The sequence below is a fragment of the Lepisosteus platostomus genome, chromosome 14 (assembly GCF_059453375.1).
Source record: "Lepisosteus platostomus isolate fLepPlt1 chromosome 14, fLepPlt1.hap1, whole genome shotgun sequence".
NCBI lineage: Eukaryota > Metazoa > Chordata > Actinopteri > Semionotiformes > Lepisosteidae > Lepisosteus > Lepisosteus platostomus.
Window position 1 is genome coordinate 38,514,502 of NC_142624.1, and position 12,137 is coordinate 38,526,638.

The 12,137-nt window shown below is 40.1% G+C and overlaps 1 protein-coding gene across 2 annotated transcripts in view; it reads left to right on the forward strand.

Annotated features, from left to right (window-relative positions):
* mgat5 (alpha-1,6-mannosylglycoprotein 6-beta-N-acetylglucosaminyltransferase) overlaps positions 1–12,137 on the forward strand; it is a 103,843-nt gene that overhangs the window by 78,543 nt on the left and 13,163 nt on the right. For both annotated transcript variants that reach the window (XM_088606206.1, XM_088606207.1), the window contains exon 12: positions 10,482–10,631. In XM_088606206.1, the coding sequence (XP_088462332.1) occupies positions 10,482–10,631 (150 nt within the window). The remainder of the gene's footprint in view (positions 1–10,481; positions 10,632–12,137) is intronic.

Genomic DNA, 12,137 nt, shown 5'->3' on the forward strand with positions numbered 1-12,137 from the left:
TGTGCTGCTCAATTTCAACACCTGAAAAGGACTGTATCCAGCTTGCTGTGGATCCCACTCAAATACTTCCTTTAGTTAATAGTGTAAGGCAATCGACAACAGGTCTCTGGTGCAAGGATGAGGTGAAGAAATTAGTTTATTTTTTTCCAGAATTAAGGTAGAGCGATTTTAGCACTTTATTTCACACTCTTGAGGAAAGGGTTTTTTTTAAATTATCATTCTAGCAGTTTTCTGCTAAAAATTCAGTGACAGCTTTGGTCCTTGCTTTTGAAGTTTAGCAACGAAAGGCTTCAAGGTGATTAGGGTGAAACGGCTCTTCTTATTTTTTTTAATTTCACTGCTCTTGTGGAGGTTGAAGGTCTGGTGTAATTCAAGAGATAAAGGTACTAAGTCATAGAGTCGCCCTAGAGGAAAACTTATAATTTCAAGGATATTTGCATCAAAATATAATATTGCCACAATGCTGAGTCATGCATGTATTGATCACCATGAAGATATCAGTGAAGTGGAGGCACAGAAGTTACAAAGATCTTCGTCAGGTCAGCTAACAGGTTTCTGCATCATATAAACCCTTGTTTTCAAAGTGTGATACCTGTTCATTCTGATACAGTGAAAGATCCCAGCTGCTATCTAGCCTTTCTATTTAAAAAGTGAAGCTGTATTTTGTCGTTTGCTCTAAGCACTGTGGAATTAATTCTGTACAAGACAGATATTCGAATAGACTGATAAGCTGTCAGTATGCAGCATATGCATAACGATAAAACAATTCTTGAAGGAATCAAAACATTGATGTCATAGGATTGTTTTCTTCGGGGACTCGGTGCTTCCTGTCTGCTTAGGTGTATTATCTGCAGGAAACTGAATTGGGTTTCAGGTAAGTTTGGAGATAGTTGACCTTGTACTTTGACTTGATTACGGATTTTTTGGGGATTTAAGGAATGCCTTTTACAAGGTGCCTGAGCTCCTCCCGTGATTTTGCTGAGGTGAAATACATGATTAACTAACCCTGTCCCTGGAAAGATTATCAGAATTTTCTAATATAAAGAAAGAGACAGATTTATGTGCTGTGGGATGTAGACTTAACATTTTCATGAAGGATGTCCTCAGAGATTTTCCAGCTTCTGTTTTCCATTCCTTCTGAAGATTAAAGCTCTCAGGCAGATTGTGTTCAAGGTTCAGGAAGCCTGCATATAAAATTCATTCAAATCATTGCATTCCCTACAGTGATGCGCTAAAATGCTTTGAAAACTGTGCCCTTACAAGTTATGTTTCAGGAGATGCTTTTTTTAGAATTTTTTAGACTTGCATTTGTAGTTAAAGTTAAACAGCAAGTAGCAGAGTCCAGGAACCTCTGCAGTTAGACCTATACTGTACATTTGCATCCATTGATCCAACTTTCCATTACATTTCCATTGTTCATCGTTGTACATCGTCTGGCAGCGTTTTAAGTATAAATTCAAAGTCAAGGGCTCTGTGTTTCCTAGGTCTTTGAAAGCTGTCCTCGCACAGACCCTTAAAAACACAGTTCAGTTCCTTGACCCATGGAATATGCGTGTTTAAAATGTGCGTTTGAGGACAATAAATGGCAGCATTACTAACCTGAAGGGTTTTTTTTCACTTGCTTGTCCGTTTTGTTGAGTCATCTCGTTAGGTTAGTTTATTCTATTTCTGTGATTCACAATTGAAGCTGGTTTTAACTGAAGGAGAATGGGTGATATTTTGAAATGAGGACATCAACAGCTATACTTTTTTCAAACCTCCTTGAGGTGAGAAAATCCTTCCTGAATGTAAGCTTGGTTAAATCGGCACTATTCACTATCAGCACTATGATTTCTGAAGGGAGATTTGGGAACAGTTTAGATTTAGACTCATGACCTGGGTGGATGGATGCAGAGCTTATTTTGATGGCACATTCAAGCAGCAAATTGTGAGCTGACACTGGACTGCAGTCCCCTGACTCCATCAGTGCAGGATTTGAGATAGGGGCAAGAGAGGAGCTCTGCAGCTTATCTGTGTAACATGTGTACAGTACAGTAGCTCTGCTCAGCTCCTGCTGAGATACGATCACGGTCACTCACAGGTTTAGAGCATATATAGAGCCACTCCTTCCTCTGCAGTAGCAGAAGTCTACAGTACCTGGGTTTCAAGGGGGTGGTGTCAGTTCTGTATCGTGCTCACTCCATTTTAGACCTGTTCCATATGCAAAACCTGGCAAACGGATTTTCTTATGTCAAGGTTTTGGAGGCCATGCATGCATTTTGGTGATAATCCATACCAATAACAGTGCTGAAGCATGTGGAAGTGCTTCGTGAGCTATCGGATTCAGCGGGCAGTTGAGATAACGGAACGACGAGAGAGGAGATTCATTGTCCTTCTAGCAGGGAGCTGTTGTTGGCCTGAGGAGTGTGATGCAATAAAGTGAAACCCTTCTCACTGCAGATGCATTTCACATCACAGAGTATTAGGCTGAAGGGGGACTGCTTAGAACGTTATTTAATCCAGTGACAACAGTGTGCAATATAAAATAGTGCATCGTTGCAATAGTACCCTCCAGAGTAAAGGTTTAAAAGAAAGGGGCTGTGGTTTTGTAACCTCGGGACGTTTCACCAGATCCGTCTCCTAAAGAATGTCGTTGGCAGGACATGGAGACTAACGACAGTGGCTCGCACCATGTTTAAAACATGGCTGAAGCTTTAGCTTAACATTGGTCAAGCATTGGTCTGTCGGACATCGCAGCTTTCATCTGATTTACAGCACTGTCAACACTTATCATAACGGCACCATCTAGGGACACTAATCAGCAAAAGAAGATTAATTTACCTCATGAGCGACATTCAGTCTAATTATGGGACTGTATCTGCAAATAAATGGACCATCTGTCCTCTTTTTGTTTGGCCTAGATGTTCAGGCACAACGTTAAAATGATTTTTTTCATATAATCAGCAGAATTTGAGTTTCAGTTTTACAGGCTGAAGGATTGTGACCTGCTAAAATAACCAGTTTTATAACAAGACCTATAGCTGTATTAGAGAGACCTACATTATTATTGGTTATTGTACGGCAGAACTGCTTTCTTATAGAGTATAAACTATATGCAGTTTTAGAAATCATGATTTTTTTTTTGTTTTAACTCCTAAAAGTACTGTACATATAAAAATACACAAAGAGAACAAAATAGACTTTCAGGGAGATGTTACTAATTTTCTAAAAAATGACAAAAAATGGTTTAAAAATAAGAGTTCTGTCCACACCTGTCTTGATTCTATCATCATATGTTCTCGTGTGGATAAGGAACTGAAGTCCCATCTTAATTCTTTTAGCTGCCATTGTTTCGATATGAAGGATGAATGCAGAATGTTTTGTTAAACATGATTTCTCAGATGAGGTGTTCTTCTAAGCCTGTCATAGAGAACACCTTTCATGAGGCAACAGGCTTACAGTGCACTTCAGAAATCCAGTCCATCCAGATCCGCTCTTTCCTATGAAACAGAATGACAAAGCTCATCTTGGGGCATCATGGTCAAACAGCTTAATATCTTAAGTATCTTAACTGGCGTCATATAGTACCGGTAAGATCGCATATTAGAAGCTTTTAAGTTAAATGAATCAACTTGCTTGTCTTATAATGTCTGCAACACAGGCAGTGAATAAAGGTATTGGTAAATGAGTGAAGAGATGCTGCCTTTGTTGGATAGTTCAAGGTTAATTATTATACAGCTTGTTCTTTATCCACGGTTTAGAGTTTCTCACTGTAGCCTTTAAGGATCTGACAGCAATGTGTGCGTAACGGTGCATTTCGCAGGTTTGATGAGGTCCTTTTATTCCTTCAGTAGCCTGCAAACATGGAAACTGTGCCACGCTGTACACCAGCTGCTCGCTGCAGGGAATTACGAAAGGGAGGCCCAGCAGAGAGTTTTGTCTTGCTGGTCTGATGCCTTTTGGTCATTCAAAATAAGAGTAGCCTATGATGGAAGAGCTAGACGTGAGATGTGTGAGAGAATAAAAGTGTGGTAGGAGATCAGGCTTATCCTGGAAATATATTTTATTATTCATTGAGGTCCCATTTAGGAGACCCTCCACATCTGGCTGAAATAAGAATAGGAGTATTGGCAGTTCCTTTCATCTTTTGAAAGAAACCTCTGTGTGAGGGTTCGTAGTAATACTAATATTTGTGGTATCTGTAGGTGGGTAGGGAGGAAGATAATATGGGCAGCTACAGTCTGCCACCTGACTTAAGTAAAAGGCAAGTCTTTATTGGTTTGTATATGTGCAGTTCTTAGTTCTGGGTTTGGTGTTGTTCCTGCTAATTTCACCCCCTGGCTGCTTTCATTTCCATTGAGAGAAGAGAGGATAAGAAACATACAGGCCTGAGTGCCGGGTCTCAGTTAGTCCCCACTGTGAACATACAAGAGCACCTGGTCCACATTGAGGGGCATCGTCATGCACAGAGGGCCAGATTTCCTGCGTGAGCAGCGCCGCTGGAGGAAGGAGGCAGCCAGGATGCCACACGGGCCTTTCCAAGTACCAGTTTCCATGGCGACGATACTGTGCGCCAAACTGGGCTGACCAGACGAAGATGAGAACAGGCTGTGTTTTCGGATGCAGGCAGCCGGCTGGATGTGTTTGTGTGCAAGACCAGGAGAAAAATCTCTTACCCTGTGATCACTGCAAGCTTTTCTGTCACACAGGCTGCCCTTTGAGATGGTAATTTGTGTTGCTGGCCGACAAGTGAGCTATTTTCAAAACCGCGGTTGTGTGATCTGTGCAGAGACCAGGTTAATAATCCTTGCTGGCAAGACATGACTGTGTTGGGGCATTAACCGTCAGCTGTAATTTTTTTAATGGAGCTCTAGCTCTGACAGCACTGGCAGTGTTCAAGATGTTTTGTGCATAAAGATTTTAATCATCAGTTGTCTGCTAGCAGATTGATGAGTTACACGAGCAATCGTGAATAGGAAGGGAAATGACGTGCATCAGAGCAGACTGGTTAACAGCTCCCTAGTAGCTCCCTAAGTTACTAGGTTACTTAGGAATGTTGTTTTTTAACAGAGTTGATGTTGCATTTGAATTTTGTTTCAGTGCTCTGTGCATTTTTAAGTGATGTGAGGTCGTATTTTACACCTCAGTACAAATGCTAATAAGTGAACACGGTGACAGCTTGCACACAGTCCTTCTGCCATGACCTCACATGTTTTCTAAGCCAGTAGCTTCTTTAAGAATATTTAAAGGAATTTGTAAAACGGGGGGTTCTCATTGACTTCCGCCTCACACCCTTCGAACTTATTTGTTTTTCGTCATCGTCTCTTAGAAGGTGAATTTGCTGTTCGTTTTGCTAACTGGAACATTGCTTTGATTCTGGCATGGGTAGGACAGGGCTCGTGTGTCACTTTGGGGAGAGGCACCAGAATCTGCAGGCTCTGCCCTGCTGCGGTCCTCTGATGGTGTGCCAGTGACGGGACACACAGCAGTGTGAGGGTGTCCGTTTCCACCCCAGGCAACTAATGCTGTACAGCGTCACCATATTTCCACTGCCACTCAGGAGACAAGCGGCAGGTCATGTATTCATACTGTACATGGGATTTTTAGGCTGTAGGAGTCATTATGCACTCCACACGGACACTATTTCTTGATGAGCCCTACCCAGGGGTCTTCTTCACTTGATCGTCTCTTGACAAAAACTTGGAGCTTGCACAGCTTAACAGTATGTACTCTAGCTAGCTGTGAAAGCTCGTTGTGATTTGAGAATGCCTTACTAACTTTCAGCAGTATTACTTACCCTTGAAAGCCATTCTGTGAATCACTAAGGGCAGCACAGTTCTCATCTTACAGTGTGAGAATCCAGTCCAGATTTTTAAAGCAAAAGCTTCAGATACTGTAGGCACTGGTGTGGCCCAGTCCCTTTAAGTGAGTTCATCCACAAAGCCCAGTCTTATTGAATATGCTTCCTTAAAATATTCTGTTGTTTCACCCTAAATCCAGGAGTAATGCTTGGCACTGCCTCTTTGGTTCACTTCTTTGAATGTGCTGGGTTTCTTCAGTTGCTACTGCATGCCACCTTGTGTTTTCAGTCTGGACACTGCAGGTTCTGCCAGCATTCATGGCTCGAAGCACTTGTCAAACTTTCCTTCTTTACATCTCCCTGTATTTCTTTCTCAGCATGCTGTAGGCCTTGTGGAACAGCAGCGGGCAGATTAATAAAGCTTAGGGTGCCTTGTCTCAAGAAGTATACAGTATCTTTTAGACTGTAGATCTAAGCCACTTGAATCTTGTTTTTTATTTGCACACACTTTGGCAGTTACATGTTAAGCCCCAGTACTTTCTGCCTCACTCATGAAGCCCTCCTGTAGGTTTTGTTCTTGTGAAGTAGAGCGTCTGTTTCTCCCTCTCATACCTTATCTCTTACACTTGTCCTCTAAGAACACCTTCAGGCCGGTGTGTGTGGGTCTAAAGGTTTTTGTCTGGATTTTCTTTTGTCCCACCATTAGCAAATGGATGCAGTTGCAGTGCTCTGTAAATATTGAACAGTCTACTCTGTGCACCTATCTAGAGATCTTCATGTATGTACAGTAGCTTGCTAGTACAGTGTGTTTAAGGAAGGAACTGTTGAGAAGAAAATCATCTTCTCTGTTAGTTTTCCCTCTCCTCTGTTGACTCTACATACTGTATGCCTAAGGTATCAGAACAGATTAGCGAAGACAGATCTCAGAATCTCCAGTAATTATGTGGCACAAACAAAACTTTATGTACATATTCTACAAGCTCAGTAGGCAATCCTTATATTTACATTATGTTGTGTCTTCACTATAGTATATGTATAAAGGAATCTGAGTACAACTATTTAAGCTACGGCACAATATTAGTGAAGTACAAATGCCGACTTCCTCTTACAGGGATAGAAAAATAAATTGGAACATTAATTTTAACACTACTGGGTGCTGTAAAACTCAAAACAATGACAAAGTCAAATTGCTGTCAGTTACAGTAATGTAGTACAGAAATATGTAAAATAGCACATGCAGGTGTGTCACAAATGTTTTCACTTTAACTGTGTGTAACATTAAAAACATGACTTACCCAGCATCCCAAACTCTATGGGAATTTGTATATTACGTTGTTCATTAGGACCTTCCTTGAAGCAGAAATCTGAATAAGGCACAGGAATTTGCATTATATTTGTTTCTGAAATTTTATAATAATTCCTTACACTTACATAGTGTTATTCTGGATGCTCCTCTCAAAGTGCTTTACAGGTAATGGGGATCCCCTCCACCACCACCAGTGTGCAGCCCCACCTGGATGACACGACAGCAGCCATAGTGCACCAGCACACTCTCCACAAGTCTATTTTTAGTGGGGAGGAGAGGAGAGTGATGAAGCTAGTTCAGAGATGGGGATTATTAGGAGGCCATGATTGGGAAATGCCAGAGAAAAAATTGGCCAGGACACCCCTACTCTTTTTGAGAAACGCCTTGGGATATTTAATGACTACGAAGAGTCAGGACCTTAATTCTACATCTCATCCAGAGGATGGCGCCGTATGTGGGCTAGAGTGTAATGTCCTCGTGGTTAATGTAATTTCAGACTTCGGACTTTGATCTTTGACTTAACTTTTGAAAAAACATGACTTAAGAAAAGACTTTAAGACTTTAAAGAACCTGAGCACTTGATTGCATGTCGATTTCAAGAGCTAGGTGCATGTGCTCTACTCCCCGTATGTTTTAAGAAGCTTATGAAGGGTGGGGCTTATCCAAACAACAATTGTCTGTAAGACATCTCTGCGTTGGGAAATTAAGTCATAGTACTGTAGGTATCTGAATGACAACTTTTAGAAAGTTTTAAAGACTGGCTACTTTAAATCTGAAAATTTGCCTAAATTAAAACACATAGTTGGTGTCTTCTGTAATGATGGTTGTACAAGAACTGTTGAAAACAGGGGCATTACATAGGACAATTACAAAGGAGTCTTTGTTACGGTTTGAGATATTTACTGGTATTAAAACCACTTTTTTAAAAGTGTAACAGACTGTATCAACTGTAGTGATTGAATCTCACAGTACAAGGTTCTGTGCAGATGTTTTTTTGGGCAATCCCTTCCTATAGTCTGTGTTTCATTACAACTGATGTTTGTTTTTCCATGACATGCTTTTCATTTTCAAAGATTTTAATAATTCATTACTCTCTCATCTGTGTAAACTGTCATTTGGTTGCTCTTTTTCAGCATGCAACTTTAATTTAAATGACAAATTTACCCACTGTGGGTTGGATGTTCTAGACATCTTGTGGAACAGAGCCTTTTCAGAGGTGAGGTGTTGACTATTTAACATTCAACTCTGAACAAAGCTTACTCTTCTAAGTAATATATCAGTAATATATGTTGTGCCTTTTTTGGGGTTGGGATGTTTTACAGTAAATTGTGCCACAGAGAACTGATACTGAAAGTTGTTCACCTGATGATCCTGAAATCTCTGTTCGTGTTACGGTGTTCAGTAAATGTTATGTAAATTAAAACTGGAAGGAAAAAATGAGGTCAAGGGGATAAATTGTACAAAAATACATATCTGTAGGATCAGAAACAAAAGTGAAATCCTTCAGATGTCAACAAAAATCATAGGTTTTATAAACCACGCATACTGTTTTTAACGCAAAGCTCTTCAGCTCTTCTTATTTTTCTGAGATCATTTTGTACAGTTTTATTTTGGAAAATTAATCCCTGCTCAGAATCTCTATTTCTCCAGTGAAAATGAGTCATGACTATACCTTGCCAGATTTTAAAACAATTTAGAGTTTAATTTTCTATGCACAAATAGATTACAAAATGTCTTTATTTTGACTGATAAACACATTGTGCTTATTCCTGGATTCTTGTGTTGTCTGAATTCTTCTGAAAGATGTGTGGTACACAACAGCAAGTACACTTTTTTTTCCCTAAAATGGTACAGAATGCAAAACCCTTCATTAAAATGTAAAACAACAGTGCTTCAATATATCTTTATCCAAATATTGAAAACCAGGCCACATTTAAAACAGATTATCCCCTTAATTTTTTAATATTATATCACATTAACTTTCTTGTGGTTTAAGTTACTCCTGACAACTAACGAGAAATGTAGGTTTCTATTATTTCATGTGAAGAAAACTGAAACTGTTTTGTTTCATATTGTAATTTCATAAACAATCTTAATAGTGATAAACTGGTTATGGGTTTGTAAATATATCAATTATTTTATTTTCTAACACATGACAGATCCCATTCTCATTGTTTTTTTTCAATGTGATGAGTTTTCAAGTTGAGAAAAGTGACCTCAATGCTTTTATTTGTTAACACAATGAGCAGTGGCCTTTTGTTCACCAGGTTATCTGCCGGTCCCTCGGATATTGTCACATATTGCGTAATGTCAGGTCTGATAATGAGCCGTCTGTGGGCACTTTAAATAGATAGGGAAGCTAACCAGTAGGTTATCACTGGTATGAGGAAGTAGCCAGCTGTGTAGAATGAGACTATGGCGGGGTCTTGTAAACCAAGGTGCCAGTCTTTTGGCGCTGTTTGTGTGGTCACATCACGCCCTTTGGGTTTCTGATGGGCTGTGCAAGTAGGGTGCTTCAGAGGTGCCTTTTGCTTTTGTTCAGAGGTCTGTCTGTATACAGTACACTGTATTTCCAATACATTGATACATGGCAATGCATGTTATAATCCCTTTAAAGTGTTTCCACTATCATGCATTATAAAGGAAGCATCTTTAGGTATTAGGGTGCTTTTTTTGCATACAAGCAGTCACTATGAATTATGGGAATTATGTTTCACAATGGTAGGAAGTAGAATTACTAAATAGATTTCTAATTCAGCTTTTACATGTATAAAGGTAACGTTCTAGTCCATGGACATCTGTATATACAGTAATACAGCTGTAGTCATATTGAAGTATTCTTATGTTTGAGTGAAAGTCAGCACTGTGATTAGTTTGCTTTCTTTGCAGTACATTGGGGTCAAAGTTTCAGATTTTACTGTAACTAAGACCTGCTGGATTCACAGCCTGTTCATTTTAATTGGTAAAGAACAGGTGCTTAACCAAAAGGTTCATGTATTGTTAGGGTTGCATGTTTTAACAAGTTTATTTTAAAATGTTTTTGTTGATCATTGATCACTATTGGCCAATAAAGGGATGAGGGGACCTGCTGCTTCCATACACAACCTCAGCCAGGGGTCGTACTGCCACATACACTCCTCAGCCCCTGGGACCCTGTGTGTGTGTCCCACTGCCTGCGCAGCACGGCTGTAGCAGGAGATGCACGTTCCTCAGCTAACCAGTGACTCTGGAGGCAAACACTGCTGATAAAGGCATGTCCGTTTTGGGGAAGCCATTTCTAAATCAGATTGCAGTGCACAGTTTGTTACGATTTGTGGCAGCCTCTCCCTCTCCCTCTCACTGTAGTGCCTTTCACTTTCGTAGCCCGACTCTTCACTGTGTCCTTGCTTGTTGTAGGACAAGAAGACCTACTTGGACATCATCCACACCTATACAGAAGTCCATGGCACGGTTCACGGGACGAGCACGGTGCACCTGCCCAGCTACGTGAAGAACCATGGTATTCTGAGCGGCCGAGACCTGCAGTTCCTCCTGAGGGAGACGAAGGTGCGTGTCAGGATCGATGCAGAGCTGCCGGCACGATACAGGAGATTGTCAGGCTAACCTCTCAGTCACACTGCTGTGGGGAAGCAGGCAGGAGGTTCTGCTCACAGGACAGGCAGTAGAAATGGTCTGGACCTAAACGAGACCCGCGGTTGGCATTATGATGGTGTTCCCCGTTAAGCTGCCTGTCGTTTTATCCTTGGAATGGTTAAAAGCTACAGAACCTTTCTTCATTAACTTCTGAAAATCAAAACATCTCTCCAAGCATAGTATCACTGGCCCGCTAAGACTTTTGCCACATCTTCCTCTTGGGAGATGCATGAAATTAGTCGCCCCATGATATTGCTTAGGGTGGTGTTCCTCTTGTCTTCCACGCTGTGAAGCAGTTTAGAAAGAAAGCTTTGTCTGGGCACAGAATAGTTTGCATCAGCGCAAGATTGTGTGACTGGCTATCTGGTGACTGAAACAAGTGGCAATTATTTTCACCCGGTAGTCTGAATCTATAGCTTTTGATTCATGAAGGCCTATTGGTAGTTTATAATAAGGCAAACATTTGCCTAAATTTGATAGAGCTTAACATTATAATTAAGTTTATAAAAAATTCACTGGAGTGAATATGACATTTCTACAGGAGCAGACGTTCCATTTTCTGTAACGCTTTCCATTACAGATGTGTTTTTTTTAATGCTGTCACTTTTTTTTACTCCCTCTTCTTTTGAGTGTTTTTTCAACCACAAATGTTATTTTACTTGCTCAAAATAATTTACTTTAGGAAGCATACTGTAGCTCAAAGCAATTGGAACATTAAACATTCAGACTATAAAAAGTATTAAATTAAGTTTAATGAGCCATGGTGTGGTTTATAGTGTTGTTGGAAATTACAGAATGAGATATACTGTTAGTGTATGTAGTTTTGCATATTACTGTATAAATGTTGTAACAAACATGCTTAGACATTGTACAGATTTGATATTCTGTGGAAGCTCATTTGGTAGCAATGAAAAAATCCTACAACGAGAGGTTTTGCAGAAGTTTTGCTTAACCTCTCTGAAGTTTGGTTGGAGATGGTTGACAGACAGCAGTACTCAAGCCACAGATCAGATTCAAGACAGGATTTTGATGGGACCACTCAAGAAGACATTATCAAGGGGGTGAACACTTTTGCAAAGTGTTGTATATGATTTACAGGTGTAATAATACCTATCATTTTTGGAGGAAAAATCTGTAAGGTGTGAATTTTTTAATCTCGTTCCTGAAAAAAACAGAAGCATCATGGAAGGCAGAGCTTGAATGACAGTGAATTATCGGGTTTTTTTGTTATTCTCGGAGGCTTGAGGTGTAGGCAGTTTTAATATTTCTAATAGTTGTGGTAAGCATTGAATTGTTTTGACAAGGTTTGTAGAAAAAGGTAGAGAAGAGAAAATGACAAACTACTGCAAATCTGTTATTTTTTTCAAGACTATAATTTCAGAGCTCAGTACAGTACAGCCTGTCCTGTACATTATTGGA